General features: G+C 39.7%; 1 protein-coding gene across 18 annotated transcripts in view; it reads left to right on the top strand.

Annotated features, from left to right (window-relative positions):
• LOC124110875 (protein phosphatase 1 regulatory subunit 12A-like) overlaps nt 1–18,308 on the top strand; it is a 128,362-nt gene that overhangs the window by 89,788 nt on the left and 20,266 nt on the right. For 15 of the 18 annotated variants that reach the window (XM_046470464.2, XM_046470455.2, XM_046470423.2 and 12 more), the window contains one exon: nt 9,492–9,536. The exons of the other annotated variants lie outside the window; for them this stretch is intronic. In XM_046470464.2, coding sequence (XP_046326420.2) covers nt 9,492–9,536 — 45 coding nt within the window. The remainder of the gene's footprint in view (nt 1–9,491; nt 9,537–18,308) is intronic. 18 annotated transcript variants of the gene reach the window in all.

Genomic DNA, 18,308 nt, shown 5'->3' with positions numbered 1-18,308 from the left:
TGAAGTGACCACAGATACACCTAGTCAGATACCTGGGGATGGGGACCTAGACAAGGGGGTGGGGCAGTAAGAATGGCCATGGATGAAGTGACCACAGATACACCTAGTCAGATACCTGGGGATGGGGACCTAGACAAGGGGGTGGGGCACTAAGAATGGCCATGGATGAAGTGACCACAGATACACCTAGTCAGATACCTGGGGATGGGGACCTAGACAAGGGGGTGGGGCACTAAGAATGGCCATGGATGAAGTGACTACAGATACACCTAGTCAGATACCTGGGGATGGGGACCTAGACAAGGGGGTGGGGCACTAAGAATGGCCATGGATGAAGTGACTACAGATACACCTAGTCAGATACCTGGGGATGGGGACCTAGACAAGGGGGTGGGGCACTAAGAATGGCCATGGATGAAGTGACTACAGATACACCTAGTCAGATACCTGGGGATGGGGACCTAGACAAGGGGGCACTAAGAATGGCCATGGATGAAGTGACTACAGATACATAGCCAGATGTCTGGAGAGGGGGGCTGAACAGGAGGTTGTGGGGGGTCTTAAGATTGGCCAGGGATGAAATGACCACAACAGTTGTACAAAGCCAGGGGGGGGGGGGGGGGGGGGGGAGCAGGCAGAGCTAGAGGATTGGAGACCACTAGAGGCAATACAGGGGCTATTTCTGTACGGTTGCACTGAGGGTAATAGAACACTGCCAAACAGACAGGTGTTCAGGGCTCAAGGGCTTTAATATTGTGGTGGCATATGTTAAGGAATGCTGAAGTTCAGCTTGGCGGTATCACTCAGCAAGACATCCCAGGCATATCATGTGGCAGTAGAATGCTACATACATACTACCCTCAAATGGTACAAGCCTCACATTTCAAAATGAAATTCAAATTTAATTACACTACTTTGCATTTTTATTTTAAGCATGAACTATGAAGAAAGTAAACAATTTACCACACAAGTAGAAGAAGACTTTATTGGACATAAACATCCACAGGGGGCAGGGTACAAAGCTTGAACATGGCGAGTTATGAAGCCTAATGGTTCCGTAACAGAAATATCACTATTTTAAGGCCAAGAGTGGAGATGCATACCTTCTTTGCATGAATGTTTTGTAAATGAAAGAGGAGATAATTTTTACAAAAGGTGCTGGTGGATTTAAAAGTACTTTATGTGATATTGGAATCATAGCTAAGGCAGATAGTGAGAGCAGTTCCAGTCACAGATCTATGCAAAAAGGCCATCTCAACAGAAAATGTCCTTTGTCTTCTATTTTGAAAGGTTTACAATAGGAAAATATGCTTTCTACTGATGGAGTGTTAGAGTATCTTCCGGTCTCATAAGAAAGTTTGTAACTGGTTATGTTCCAATTGTGTGACAGGGACCTTCCCAATGTAACAAGTACCGTATATCGCTGTGTATAAGGCGAGTTTTTCGTACCTAAAATGAGGGGGCTAAGAAGGGGGGTCATCTTATACACGGAGTCGAAGATCTCACATTTTTTTCCACTGGCGATGTCAACCGGCGTCCGATAGCCAGCCCAGCATTTGACAATAAAACTTCGCATTTCGTCCTAAATAACTGTTCCAATAACTATTTCCATACATAAACATGATTTGTATCTCTTTTCCTTGAATAAAGTTTAATAATTTCTGCAAATAAAGTTGAAATGACCCTCGCCTCGATGCAGATTGACAAACCACCTGACACGGTAAAACAATCAACATCCGTGAGCAGAGAGCTGGAAGTACCGGTAAGCATTTGCATATTGCACATGTGACCTAACATGTGATAACCGGTGAAGCTGAAATCAATTCCCGCTGTTTTTACAGTTGTATTAACAAGTGTTGGAGACGGTGTGTACAAGTGATTGTGGAATAAACATGCTGTTGTGAAGCAAACATAAGCCTAGTTAGTTACAACATAGTTAATTGGCGATTAAATTACTCACCATTGTCTCTTATATGTTATTACTTCATAAATGAATTTTATTTTACGGGCACCAATTTGGTGTCGTACCGTGTAAACACAAAATGGCGTCGTGTGCTGGAGTTACACACGCGACCTATCATTGTAGAAAAAAAACAACGCAAGATAAACATATTTTTATTGCATATATAAGGTTTGTGTGCGCACTTGTGATGTGTGCGAAATACGCATCAGTCGGAAAGCGCACGTTAAATCTCCAAAGTAACTAACTAACTAACTTGTGATGTCCGTGTGCGAAATAAGCTACAGTCGGAAAGCGCACATTAAATCTTCTATATCAGTCAGACTTGTGATGTGTTTCATTCCCGGTCGCCTTATACACGGAGTATAGGATTTTGGGTTGATTTTTCAGGCGTGTACAGGGGGGTCGTCTTATACGTGGGGTCGCCTTATACACAGCGATATACGGTAACATTCTTTCCCTAGCGCCATATCTCAGATTCCAGCCTCTCATTGAACATACAAATCATACTTGACACCAGCCTTCTAGAACATCTACTTGTGTATTGTAAATCACATTTGTCTATTCATATAGTTATCATATAACCTTCTCAAATATATTTTGTTATAATAAAGGTTACAAGTTCTTGTCATGAATACACTACTTAACTTTTCAAAGGGGTACAGACTTTTACAAAACACAAAGGACAAGCATGGTAAATAAGCTTGATATTATTAACATGAAAACTTGATTTGGTCATTTCCATGGCAGTGTCAAATCTATTCGTATAGCATTTCCAAGTAATCAGTCCATACCTTGGCACACAAACATCCCTGCTAAACATTTTAAAGTATAATATACACACTTGTGGGTTTGTTATTATTTTACCAAGTAATCTGTTTTTTTTAAACTCATAAATACTTTGGTGTCAAAACTACACCTTTGAGTGGTGTTAGTGTTTTCTTTCTGTATGCCCTTAATATGGAAATTAACAATATTATACACATTACTGTAGTGATGTGTTGAACAAGGAATGGGATGACTTACGCCATTATTAGGGAACTGTATTGCTGTAACCGAAAATCGTCCGTCGGAGTATGATGGGGAAGAATTTAGTTTTTATGCTGTAAACAATGTACAGGGGGTAAAAAAATGCTTAGTCATGGATTCATGATAAGACAGCTCTGACTTGCTAAACTAATTAATAAGTCCTATGACTTTTCAGTCTCAGGGCCTATCTGACCTGTCGCCTGGTTGTTTAGCCTCATGTATTATCACATGTTACCATCTACCGTTCCCTGAGTTGTGACATACCAAGCTGAGTCCCAGATTTACCCTTATTATTGTTCTGGTTTGTCAGCACTATACCTAGGCTCATGGCTTTCACCAAAGTGGTAAATAACCTGCTTTCCTCCCACGTCAAGCTGACAGATCATGATACAACTGAAATACATTTCAAAGCAGCAAACAACCAAACTCACTCCCCCACTCATACCATGTGAGATAAGACTCTGTGGTCCAGTGGATAGAGCGTCTGCCTGGAAAGTGGAAGGTCGTGGGTTCCATCCCCGGGCATGTCATACCAAAAGACGTTAAAGGATATTCTTGTTTACCTGCCTGGCGCTCAGCCTTAAACAAGGACTGGTCATCTCAGAGTCTGTATACTGTGTCTGAGTGGTGTATTCATGTTAAACTGTGGCATGGTATCTCAGTGGGTTAGCCCTATGAAATTGGCATTTGTCTGGACTAGTACGAGGGGACGGACGTGCACACACAGCTTCAACCAAAGTGTTAAATTACCAACCTGCTTTCCTCCCTTGCAAGCTGATGTACCATGATATAACTGAAACACTGTTCAAAGCTGCTTTAAACCAAACTTACTCACCCACTCATACCATGCCAGATAGAACATGTTGAAGAACTGTACATATTCTTACTAGTGTGACCTACACATAAACTTTATTGACTTGTCAGAAGTCACTGACTACAGTGTGTAAAATGAAGGCTTAACCCTTGCTATAAGAACAGAAGAAAAACATTTAGTCCCAGAAATATTGTAATCTTATATAAAAATATATATCTACAAAATACAATTCAAAATGCCCAGAACAATGCTTAATTTCCGGAGCTGAGACAATCTAGTCATGCCCAATCATTCTATAATTGAGTTTGACTCCTTTTTTTAATTTATTCTCTCTGTTCTGGTAGACAGATTATAGGAACAGTTCCAATTTGTGTTTGACACTTTTCTACAGCTAATCCTAGTCGGAACTGTTATGGTGAACTGTTGGTGTAACTTCATGATCACAATGGCTTACAAATGAGGCAAGCCTTGGCGTGTTAATCACCCATTGGAGTGAGACGTAATGTATAAGACTAATGCCTGCTTGACATGAAGCGGACATCTTGGCAAACATATCGCCGCCAGGAAGGCCGATATAGGTCCTGTGCTACATTGTTTTGTAAGCTCTGATCTTCGTAACAGTTATGTATAGTTGCCAAGAGGGGAACAACAGTAGATGTGTGGTTAGAAGGGAATTTGTGACATGTGGATGTCATGTTGTAGGTGTGCTGAACTTGATTAGCATTAAGCTGCTTATGTTGTATGTGTAATGAGACCAATCTTTGTGTGGGAGTGAGTTGTTTTGTAATATGCTTTAGTTGTCTCTTGTTTCCAGGGTTGTAGAGTAGCAGATCTATAGACAGGTGTGGGAAAGTCAACCTCACGCTTATCGTTTCTGGTTTTTGTTTTGTTTGTGGTGTTGTACATCTTTTCTTTCTGACACTGTGTAGACGAAAATATGGTCCCCAAAATACAGTTGTGTTGAAGGTTAAATAACAATAATTATATAAGGAAACTCATGAGTGTTGTGGAACTCCCAAGTTGGATTTCCTAGACCTGAAAAGAGGATGAGTACATATAGGCAGTGCACTGGGGTCTGGAAGATAGACTAACCCTGCTGATAGGATTACAGTTTCAGTGTCAAGTTTCCAGGGACAGCTGGCCAGAGTAGGAGCTCTCACCCTTGCTGGCTATGTTTACCCTGTACCCTTGCTTGTTATCAGCCCACTATTAGGGGATTAGGGGATTATGTGGCTAGTAGGGAGATTGGGTGGTTGTGGCTAGTAGGGGGATTGGGTGGTTGTGGCTAGTAGGGGGATTGGGTGGTTATAAGACCAGTTGGGGGATTGGGTGGTTATGACAAGTGTGGATATTGGATGGTCATGTGACTATAATCTTGTACCCTTTATTATTAATGCACATGGTTCGATGTAACTGAAGTCGTTATCATCCTGCATGAAACCATGCTCACTTGTTCCATGATGAGTTACACTTTCCGCAGCTACTGTCCCAGTACAAAATGAAGGAGGCGGTGATCCTCGAGTCACAATCAAGCATATTATATTCATTTTCTCTTCCTTTAGAAAAATGATTTGTATGATTCTAACTTTAATAATGTTTACATAATTCTTGTGCGCAGGTTGAAGCAATATTTCTGTCTACATTGTTTGTATCATTTTGGTATCTGTAGGCAATACTTCTCATGATATTTTCCAGATTCCATCACAAGTGGTTAGTAGTGTATGACGCCACGATATAACTGGAATATTGTTAAAAGTGGCGTTAAACCCAACTCACTCACTAGTAGTGTATGTTTAAGCTGAAAATAAAACATGTTGCACCATTTTTGAATCTGTTACAGCAGGTGTTAAATTGCATCAGGGATTTCCCTTGTTAGAACAAGCACTTGACTCCCTTGCAGGAGATAGTGTCAGTCAGCGCTGTGGCCAGGTATTGTACCTGTTATAATTCAGGTGTGGCTGCCTTGTCTCTCTGTGGGGTTATATGTAAACCCTTGACTAGGAGCAGACACAGAACACACTCATGCGCTCACTGTTAGACCCTGATGCTGTGGGAGGAGGAGGACGAGGAGGGAGTGTCTCAAAACTATTTCTGCAAGATTTATTTCATCTTGTAAGGATTTAGACATGGAACATTGCTCATGACATCACACACTGGTTTGTCTGAATATTTGAATATTTATCAGCTACAGTCTTATCGCTAGAATTTTGCAGAGCAGCACGTTATGCAACAAGCAAACATACCAATGATCCCCCTGTTTTGGTTCTACTGTCCAGCTTCTTTTTCTGGGGTTACTGATAGATTGATGATGTCTAATATGAAGCTATTGTCACTGACAACAGCAGGGTTGCCTAATAGAAAAAAGAGGAGGACGTTGCACTTGCTAGCTGTTCCCCTGTGATCGCCTGCTTCCTGAAGTATATGTTGTCAGTGCTGTTTGATAGGACTTGTGTAACACATGTATATCCTATTGTACGTAATAGTAGTGGGAGGGGAAATGCCAATCTGCTCACTCTCACTCAAAACGTCCTCCATCTGTGAGGGAGCATGCATTTAACATCCACTGGGTAATATGGTCTTGCGATGGAATGTTTGTCGGTGTGTAGTGTGTGGACGATGGCTTCAGATATGCTGTTAAATTGTTGGCCATTATATAATTGCCTGTTGTACTGACCAATCTTTGTACTGACAGTGTTTGTACTGTCACAAAATAACACCAGACTACCGGATCTAAATATATTTAATTTTACTGGTCCCTCAGACCAGTGTTGGTGTCGAACACTGCCTGTTGATTTTGTCCTTCTACCTTTACATCATGGATGGTTGTTCATGCTATCAAACAATGGGTGTCCGGTGCTGACTCAAGTAATGGCTGTACTCACTTCCCCTGGATAATGATAGTAATGTGTGTACTTATATTGCACAAGCATTATTACCCTGGTCAATGGATCAGTGTGCAGTGTGTAGCTCCTACTTATTTCATATTTAATAGCTTAGAGGTTTTAAAAAATATGGAGGATATAAGTGAGCTATATTTGTCGGAAATAATGTTATTTTTCAATGAACTTTGCAATTTTGACTTTTAGAGAAAAGGCTAATTTCAATTGCTATGTGTGTCTCATAGTTTGGGAGATGAAGTGTAAGGTTGTAAGTTATGAAAATTATGTATGATCCCTAGTGTAGGTAATAAAATGTATGTAAGGTTTATCTATTTGATGTCACATGTCAATCATATCTTGTGTCTAGATATTTTGAGTGACTTGATTTCTCATATGTTTAATATTTAACATATTGGATATTTTACAATAGCGTCTAGCTCTAAGATCTCACAGTGTCTTGTATGGAATGGCCTGGAATGTGATTGAGCTGCCACTTGTATTGCATTATTCAGAACATGACAAAAGTAATTTGGTGGATCTATTTGTCCTACCATTGGAGGTATTGTATTGCTAAACTCACCTGTTCAAAGGCTAAACATTTGCCACGGATGACCAGTGTCAACTGTGGTGTAAGTCAAGTAGATACCTATGCCAACACAGATCGGTATTGTGTGGACACTCAATTTGATTGATCTGGTCCTCACTGTAGGCAGTGAAAGTGATCTCTTACTGGTGAAAGGATAGACACATCAACCATGGATCCCGTGTTGACATTTTGATATGCATGCTTCTATCCTTCCGAACAAAGCTGCTAACATCATAGAAATCACGTTCTTATGTTTACCAAGTAGTCTCTGTAAATTCATTGTAAATGTGAAAGTTGGGACAGAAGTGTAATTATTGATAGTTGTTATAATGGGGTGATTATTTTTACCTATGATGGTATAATGAGGAAGATTAGGTTAAGCTGTAGACTTGTAAGCTTCTATGGCTCCTGCCACTCATAACTCAAGTGTAGAGTTCACCAAACATTATTTATCACAACATACATAAGGTCGCTTGATTGAGTTTCAAACAGCAATTTCCCTCAAGTGTTTGTCCCATGTCAGAAGTATTTGACCTTGTTACTGGCTTGACCTAGCAGACATATTGAACATAGGTAGAAGATAAAGGAAAGGCACACGTCTGCTTCCAATATCTCCCCTCTCGCTGCCTGCTCTGTTTGGTTCAGCTAAGGCTGCAGCATATCAATTATCTGGGCCTGCCTACTTTTGTGGGGGTGTAGGGTGGCCTCCCAGCCAGGAAGAAGATATTTATAGTCAGATTTTCTGTCTACCCTGTGTACTGACGTGGAAAGATAATCTGTGATCAGTTGAGTTGTACAGATTGGATTTCAGTCCCATTTCTTGGTCATAGCTGGAGTTAGTAAGGGAGTAAGGGTCAAGTGTACAAGTCATCATGTCCCTCTGTATGATAGTGGGATAGCCAGAAACTTTCCCTTTTGCTCAGAGTTTTGATGATGATGACTTCTGGAGGTTGCCATTCTGTGTTGCCCCCACTGGTTTCCCTTTCATCAATGTAGGCTGGTGCTATCTGTGGGATTCCCTCCCTCTGATGTTCTGCCACACTGTCTCAGTGACGTCTGCTAGCTGTAGTAGCCATTACCAGCAGCCATAACTGACTTTTCATGTCTGCTCTCTCAGACTGGGGTACTCCGAATGTGTAAACTTCAACACTTCTACCAGAAAAGATTTCTCACCATGTTTATGAGGAACTGTGGATTACTGCCAGTGTTCAAGGTTATGGATATCTGCCTCAGCATCGGATAGAATTGTGTTTCCAACCAGGAGTAACTCACCTCCAGTCCGTGTTTTCGAAGTTTTGCTCACTTTGGTGAAACTTTCCCAACAGCACCATGTCGTATGGATCCTACCGTTACGGCCTGGGTGGACTTCCCAGCAGCAGTTTGAGTGGACTGTCCAGTTTTTCAAGTACACCTTTCTCGCCCAGTTACTCCTCTACATCCACACCTGGATATTCCAGCGGACTATATGGAGGTTCCTATGGGAGCTCCTACAGCAGTCCGTACAGCTCCGGACTCGGATCTAGTTCAGGTCTGTTGTCAGGTCTTGGGTCCAGCTCAGCTCTTGGGTCCAGCTCAGCTCTTGGGTCCGGTTCTGCCCTGGGGTCCAGTTCAGCTCTGGGATCCAGTTCTGGACTTGGTTCAGGATACAGTTCGCGATCAGGATCAACAAGTTCTTTGCCTGGATTAGCAGGGACCACAAGTTATAGCTCAGGGGTGGGCTCATCTTTAGGGGTTAGTGAATTACACATGTACACTGTTAAATTGTTGTCATGTTCATTGATTACATTTCACCTATGAGCATGCATGTACAGATGTTGTAAGTGCTATGCTTTGTTGTGAGTCGGAATGTGTACGTTTGTATGTTGATGTGTAAGTATATAACTACAGCTATATTATTCTTCATACATCATTCTAGACAATACATTATGCTGCATGTGAATACTACACACATTGTGTAAACAAACCCCTCTACAACTGCAAAGTATAGTGCAGATTAAAATCTTCATTCAGAATCAGTGCAAATATAGGATTGAGTAGTGTGTTTGTGCAGAGCAAATAAAGGTGCAGTGAACAAAAATGGTCATAAATGTATTTCAGTTGCACTTTCTCTGACCATTCACCTGATGGAAAGCACCACTTAACTGCTTTAATATTGAGCTCTAAATACTGGGCTCTGGTTACAGAAAGTGCATGATGTTATTTGTAAACAACTATTTGTTACAGTATGGCGTACATGGTCTGCTTGATTCCTCCAGATATCTACAGTCGGTATGGGCTTATCAATGATCAGTTTTAAGAGTGTATAACACTGTATGTTGTGCCCACCACACCCCTCCTCTCTGACAGCTGCCACACCCTCTGACCTCCTCCAGGATAACACTATTGCATGGGAGAATGTGAGCTATACTACATCCAAGCCTGAGTGATATAACTGCCACTTCATGTGGAAGTGCTGATAACAGCAAGTTAACTCCACACTCCAGTATTCATGCCAACCACTCCTACTGACAGAAGTTCAAACAAAACCTCAATGACACTTGAAATAAAATTTATGTATCTATGATCAGTCAAATTTGAGCCAGCTATGCCTATAAATGACACACACAATGTTGCTGTATGACATGAACAGTAAAAGATCCCCTTTAAATATCATGGTATACCTTTTTGTGTCATTGGGGTGGCTATGAAATAAATCAATTTATTTCTAAGTTTAGCTTTTTGTAGTTGCAGTTATATGTTTTATTGTTTGACAGGATTGTTGACGTTTTGTTTACATTGATCCCATGGGAGATAGATATGAACTAACAAATACAGAATATGGAGACTGCTTTGATGTCATTGTTCCGGGACAAAGGTATATGTGATTACGAAAAGAAAAAAGAACACAAATGGACAAGGACGGTTGATAAAAGAGTACTTTGAGTTGGATTCTAGGTCAGCCGGCCTTCCCCAGTGAACTCTCTGTAGTGCCCCATGCTGTAATTAAATGTAACCTTTGATATTGATGCTGGTACATGATTAGCCTTTGGATACAGTAGAGTATGTGTATGCTTTGAATGTTATACGAGATGTCAGGCCACACTTCATATAGCATGGTAAGTAGGAGTTAATTACGACATGAAACTTTTTATGGATGATACGTTTTTAATTGTTTGTCACAGTGTTTCTGGGCTATTTCTTGCCCCTTCATCAGGTGAATGAAACATGGTGAAGATGTTATCCATATAAAGTATCATGTTCACGTACCTCTCAGTGCCAACTGAATACTTAATGTAGCTTGTTCCTTTATTCTAAAGACTTCATGCATGGGGTAATGTGTTAATGTACATAGAGATCAACTCGGTTGAATTAAGCCACAAGTGATAGCTACCTGTACAAGTTGATATAATAATCATCGTGGGGGTGGGGGTTAATGGCCCTGCAAGTTTTCCATCCAACAAAATCAACGTACCTGATTTCTCATTGTTTTATATAATAACTGTACTAAACCGATCCTATTTTCATTTGTATACTGTTTTGAGTTGTCTTTAAGTACATCCAGTCTTTCCACAAGGTAGGGTTTTATCGTCACTGGAAATAGTCCATCATGTGCAGTGCGCGATGTATGATAACAGATTTAATCTATAAAAAGATTACAAATGATTGACAACACCTAGTAGATAAACTTCATTCGACAAACGTTCCGAGAGTGCATGACAAAAGAGGCCACTAAAGTCTGAAATTCAAATGTATGTGGATAAATACCATGGATCGGGGTCCGGCTCTGTGAACAGGTTGCAAGCATGTCATCGAGCCATGAAATGCCCACCACTGACACAATTTGACACTATGACAAGAACGTAAATATTTATTCAAAATTTTGTAATTCAGATAACATGAGAAAAGTTTTTGTAAGGCCAAGTTTAACATTTTTCAGAATAACAAACTTTATTTTGACCGACATATTAACGTAAACGACATGTTTTAAATCATTTATTCGTTTTTTAATATCAAAGATTTTGATGCAAAGGAATTATTGAAGTATTTCATAATGTCATCTTGATGAATAATTTATCTGTTAACATTATTTATGAGGAGATAAAATACGTTAAATGTTTGGGATTCCACAGTAAATGTCAATGGACTGTGCTGAAACGTTGAAGTCACATACAGAGCACTTGAAAATCATTAACTTCCCACATACACCACCAGCTGAATTGATGTTGCAGGACTCGATTTAGCTGTATAAAACATGCACAAGTGCAACCTATTATTGAAATATACAACCTAATATTTATGTCCGCAAAAAAATTCAAATTTGCCTCTGACTAATCCTTACAAAGTCAGTCTTTGAATTCACTAAATACCTCTAAAGATTATTTACCATACTACCGGTACATCACTTATCTCTGTGTTACGTGTAATTTGTCATGCTTTCTCGGGCTTGATGTCATCAATCTTTTTTTTTTTCTTTCAAGATTATGTTGCACATGTTCCTATTGCGCTTTACAACAATTATGGGCGGTCGGGTAGCCATGTGGTTAAAGCGTTCGCTCGTCACGCTATAGACCCGGGTTCGATTCCTGACATTGGTCCAATGTGTGAAGCCCATTTCTGGTGTCTCCTGCCGCAATATTACTGGAATATTGCTAAAAGCGGCGTAAAACCATACTCACTCACTCACAGCAATTAATTTATGTGACACTGGTAGCAGACCACCCAATGAATTAACTGTGATAAATGTAGGGAACAAGTGTGCAACCTGGTTTTGCTTGGTGCAACTGGGTTTCATGTCAACATGCACCTGACCTGGTGCAAGTTAAATCAAGTTCCTTAAATCAAGCCGTGTGTTGAGATCTGTACATGTACAAGCAACACTCATCTCAAACCTCTGCCCAACAATTAAGAAAACACCATAGTAAAACAATTGAATTTCACTTAGTGAGAGGGGAAAGTTTTAACTTATGACATTACAAATGTAGGGAGTAAATTCTGCTGAAAAGATGAGGAAGTACAAGATCGGCTAATGGAGTCTTGGTTTTGGTACACACTGCTCCGTAAGAGATATCTGGAATAGGGCTGGGACGAGTCCAATTTACTACCCGGGTACCCACCCCCCTATTACCCGACCCTATCCGGGTGCCCACTGTAGGTCTCAAGAGATACAAAATGTCTGATTGGGATTTTTTTTACCACAGCACTTGCAAAACGTATTCAGATAATGTTTTAAACAATCTGATCATACTGAAGTTGACTTAAGTTATATCTTTATTTAACCACATGAAAAGTCAGAAGGAATGGGTGCATAGTCAGAAAGAAATGCGAACATTGGTGACTTGTAGTGTAACCATATAGTTCTAGATAGTTTTTGTCATTAAACTATATATCACATGACTAACCACGGGTCCGAGTAGTCCTGTGGGTTCCCGGGTCCTACTCAGTACCCACCCGACCCGGGTACGCGAGTTACCCGTCCCAGCCCTAATCTGGAACTATATATTTTAAGTCATGTTATAATTGTTTAGAGGGAACCCTCAAGATTTCACAACTAGCATTCCATTTCTGCCATGATAATATTTTCTTGCTGATTTTGAGCTGAAAGTTGTAAAAGGAGAAAGGATATGTGAGGTGTTTGTTTCCGATCCTTCATTATAGACTCTGATCTTAGGCAAACCAATTCATCCTGGTGGCATGTTTGTAATTGTGGCACCAAGTAGAAAATAACAACATTGTTTTTTTTCTTAACAAGATGTGATATATGTGTTTTGGAAAATGTAGACATGGCACATTAAGATGCTGCTCTTTCTGTTTCAATTTTCTTCAGTTGAGAAATGAAAACATCAGTGGCTTCGATGATAGGATCAAGTATTCAGATCCATCTGAAAATATTTTACATTGGGGTGTATGAGACAGTCTTTTTGTGACTTTGGGAAGAACTGGTGGTGGAAGGTAGACTAATTGACAGTTCTGTTTCAGCGTGAGAATGAACAATATCTCTTGCAAACACTTATCTACACAGTATTAATCAAAATAGCAAATTTTTATCACCATGTATGTTCTTCCAAGAACATAATACTTTAGAACGCTTTTACAGAAAGTACTTATTTGGTTAAAAAACGATTAGGATGGGTTTACCAGCTCAATCTATTCTTAGGAAAACACAATTTGAGTACTTCAGCTTTCCTATCACCAATATTCAAAGAGACAATCAAATCTAAATTCAACTCCCTCTTCAAGGAATCTCTTCAAGATGTAAATGCAACAAGAGGCACAGGAAACAAACTTAGGACATATAGGATAGTTAAAAATGAAATAAAATTAGAACCCTATCTCAGTCACTGTAAAGTAAAAAAATATCGAGTGCACTTTTCTAAACTAAGATTAAGTAACCATAAATTAAATATTGAATTTGGAAGACATACAAAGCCACCAACCCCACTACATCAGAGGCTATGCTCTACATGTTCAACTATTGATGACGAAAAACACTACGGTACTTACTTCACTGTATTAAACACACTCAAGAAAAAAATATACTCTTTGAAAAATTATCCAGACAAAATGTAAATGTAAATGTCCATAGTCATGAAGAAAAATTATTTCACTACATCCTGTCAAATAATGAAGCAGTCAATATCAACTGCATTTGTTTCCATATCTATAATTTCAAACAATAAATACCCATTCATAATCAACCGTTGACATTTTATGTATAATAATATCATCAAATATGTAATATTGATTGTTTTGTTTTTGTATGTGTCTACAGGAATGTAAATTATGTATGTCTGTATATATGTATATATGTATATATGAATCATAATGTCTTGTCTTTTAAAATTGCATCTGTCCCGTAATGGAACGTTTCTGCAATAAATATTATCTTATCTTATCTTATCTTATCTTCTGATGCTAAGTGTGAGTTTTCTCTGGTTTCAGTTTTAAGTTCGCTTCAGTTAACTTGTTCATTTAAATTGTATCTAGAAACTTCTTTCAATTCTAATTTCACTGTTCTATTTTTATGAAACAAATGAAGAATATTTGGTTTGAAACAGAACATTTTGAAAACAATATCTGGGTCAAGGTGTACTCAGTGCCTTACTCGTTATTTCACAGTTGCCATGGAAACTGCAAAAAAAAATATCTCATCATACAGGGCAACATTGTTAGCTCAGTGTAGACCAAAGCATATCTTTCACTCGCCAGAAATAAAGAGGCTTTCATAACAAGAAAATGTAACCAATATTTGCATACCAGTACATTTCAGCACTGTTTGTGCTGATGGGATAGGAAAATGAGAGGAAACATACTTAGTGTTATGGAAGGCATGTAGCAATTTTAAGGCACCATGTGGTTTAAGCTGATTAACCCCTCCCCCTTCACCATGTGCTGTGCATGTTAATAAAATTGTTATGCTGAGCTGTGTCCTTCTAACCACAAGTTTAGTGTTGAGGCCACAGATGGTGAGATCATTACCTCAACTCTCACGGATAAACTCTCTTGACGTTTGAAGGGTTCAGCTCCATTGAAAAAACACCAGGGTTACCCTGTACTTGTATGCGAAATAGACAAGGTGACAGGGTATTTATGGCTTCTTTCCTGTTTTGTGTGGTATTTTTGGTTATGATATTGTTATTGGTAAATGTGTTTATAATAAAGAGACTGGAGTAGGTTTTCCCTAAAATTGTGGCATGACTTCCTAGTTATTTTGGGCAGTTCAACATGGAGAAGAATATGTGGATGTCTAATTTGGAAGTGTTGTTTCTCTGTTGGTACTAAGAATATTGCTGTTTTCAGTTCACCTGATGTTTGAGCCTTGAGTGTACTAAAATGTTAGCCTTTTCTGAATGTGTGAAGCTTGAGGGGACCCTTTCCCATGTGTCATTTTGGTTTTCATGAACCTTCTCATCACTTTGGGCTGTCCCACCACAATAAGCTGGCTTGTCGTGATATAACTGGAATAATGTTAAACCAAATTCACTAACTCATTCATGAACATTTTAGTTCATTAGATTGCAAAATGTTGCAATGAAGAAATCACATGCATTTTATGTATGAATCATGATGTCATAAGTTAATTGCTTGATCTTGTCCATCCTCATCAATGCCTTTTCCTTTCAGTGAGATTTTCATTAAGATCACTTTTGGAAAATAAAGGAAAAACATATGCGTTTTCAAATTGAGGTTGTTAGTTAGTATTGGGTGTCTGCGACTTCAATTTGAATTGATGCTTGTGATGAACCAGATTTTTCGATTGTTTGAATACAGACACAATGTTAATGAATACTGATTGATGACATAAGCTTCCACAATAAACTAATACCTAGAGAGAAATAAACTGATGGGTTTCCACCAGTAATAACCAACTTGAATACAAGTCAAAAACAAAATGTCATGTTGGACTGCCAAATACCACATTTTTGAGGGAAACAAATGCAGGATATATGTTTATGTAATATCAAAAAGTATTCAGTCATATTCTGTATTCAGTTTAGAAGGTGTGCAACCTTCAGTCCCATTTGAACATAGTTATAAACCAATAACAGCACACACTGAATTGTGATTTACAATGCTAATCATCCTCATTCTCATCACACAGATTAAAAATGTGCTAACTATTAGCATTAAATTGAAGGACCAGGTTTTGTCTACAGTGACATTCCCGTATCTTGTGCTGCCAAACCTCAAGCTCATGATGAGATTTGCTATTTAGAGGAATGGATGGCTTTACCCATCGCAGCCTGCAACCACTGGCTTCTTCATGTTGCCAGAAGCGTGATAGCAGACGTATTTATAGAACAAGACTTGTTATTATTTCAGTGTACACCTATCACTGCACTTGTAAGCAAACTTAAAGAGGGGGTCCATTATGTTGTAACGGCCACCCACTGATTAATTGGGATGAAGTCTGTTGCTGCTGCTGCTGCTGTTGCTGCAGTTGGACTGTCTTGTACATTTTGATGTGGTGCTGGACCATATCTGTGGTCTAGTGGCAGAGTGTCCACCAAGAGAGCAAAAGGTGGGGGTTCCATCCCTGGCCGCGTCACAAGACAATATGTATCACCATAGTTTGCACAGTTTTTGTGTTTGTGTTTTACTCGCTTGACTGTTCAGTTAGGCTTCTTCTAATATTATTTTGCAATCAGATTTTCATTTCCAGATGGTATGGTATTGCTCAATCTAATTGAAATGTTTGACTCTGATATGATACCTCTCTGTATTAAGATCTGATGACGGAAGGTGGAGACTATGCATGGATACATCGGTGACATCCCCAGTTACAGAGCTGATTGGTCTCCTTCAGACTCTATGTAGAAATATGTTCCAGCTGTCATTATGTCTGTAATATTGGTGACTGCGGGATAAACTACACTCACTCACTCACTCACTCACTCACTCACTCACTCACTCACTCACTCACTCACTCAAAGCCCTGTGAGGACTCTGGGGCAGAGTAGGTCCACAGTACTCCGTGTTTGTCATAGCAAATGTCTTTGGAGGATTGATTGCATGTGTGACTTTATGCATATCATTGGTCCCTGATGGGGTGAACCATTGCTCTGTCAGTTGTTGTTTTTCATAGTCGGGGCTTGAATATTTATGGGTTCACTTGTATTGATCCTATTCAACTCGTACATTTCATTACTAATGTCAGGTTACTGAAACATTGCTCCAGAAGTATGGCCTTATGTGTTATTTGCAGTCACCCTGCCCCTCGAAGTATAGCCTATTAAATGTGTTAAGTGCTCTTTCACTGCCCCAAAAGTATGGCCTAATTTGTTAAGTGCAGTTTAAATGTTATGTTTAGAAGCAGATGGTCTAGTGAGGAACATATGATTGGCATGTTGACAGGACCGAAATAACCCAAGTGCTCTTCTCAATTTGTTTTAGTTTATCCTCATGTGCATGAATCTACATTTTCTTAAACCCTAAGAGCACTTCACCACCCTTCCTGCTGCTGGAACGTTCTGGAGAGGTGGTGGGGTAGCCTAGTGGTCAAAGTGCTGATTCATCTCACCAAAGACCTGGGGTTCGTTTCCCAACATGGTGGGTACAATGTGTGAAACCCATTTCTGGTAAGCCCCCTCAGTAGTATGACTGGAATATTAAGGTGCCGTGATTCGCTGTGCAGAGTTGCGTCCCTTTGGCATGCCAGAAACCTATGATTGTGGGTTTATATCCTGGTTTGCCCCGATTATGTTTCTAGGTTTGTTAGCACCATACCTGTGCTCGTGGGTTTTACTGAAGTGGTAAACGTCTGAGACCTGCATCACTTCGGGCTTTCCTCCCACATTAAGCTGACACACCGCGATATAACTGGAATACTGTTAAAAGCGGGGTCAAACCCAACTAACTCACTCATTTACTCATCCGATGCTCGGTCTTAATGTTTAAAAAATGATAGCAGGAAAGATGGATCGTTTTTTACTATGAACTAGGCATTCAGTGGAATGCAAATACTCAAATAGATTGTAATTTTTTTCTTTCAACTTTCAGTACATTTTCCCCTGGAATGTGTTTTGTCAGAAGTTGTGGCTTATCCAATGCATTTCCATAGATTTGTTGGCAATGATGTGTTGACTATGATATAGATGCTGCCCACATGTTGAGACAGGGATGACTGGTGTTGCACCATGTAAGGCCTACTAGTGAGACTGGTAAATTATTCAAGTGGAATGCCAGAATTTATAGTCAAAATGGCAGAGCTGTCAGCTTGGAAAGAGTGTATGTTTTATCTCCTTGTGTTGCACCCATCTGCAGTGTTCACAGATAGGCCCTGTGACAAGGTATCTCGTGGACTGATCTCAGCCAGACTTGTAGGTGTATTGCAGTTGGTTGTATTAGTTTCGTAACTTGGGATCAGCTCGTGAATACTATGGTAGCATTACTCATGACTGAGGAATTTGGAAGCCTGGTAATGGAGATGTTTGGAGGGGATCTTGGCAGTACCATCGTGTTTGATTTCACTGATTTTGAAAACTGTTAGCTTAATGTCTGTGTAACCTTTGTAAGATGTACAGGTAGAAATAACTCGTGTCTGGGCTGGTTTGATCTTTTCTG

The sequence above is a fragment of the Haliotis rufescens genome, unplaced genomic scaffold, assembly GCF_023055435.1.
Source record: "Haliotis rufescens isolate VD_foot unplaced genomic scaffold, xgHalRufe1.0.p SCAF_5, whole genome shotgun sequence".
NCBI lineage: Eukaryota > Metazoa > Mollusca > Gastropoda > Lepetellida > Haliotidae > Haliotis > Haliotis rufescens.
This window is presented reverse-complemented; position numbering and strand designations above follow the sequence as displayed.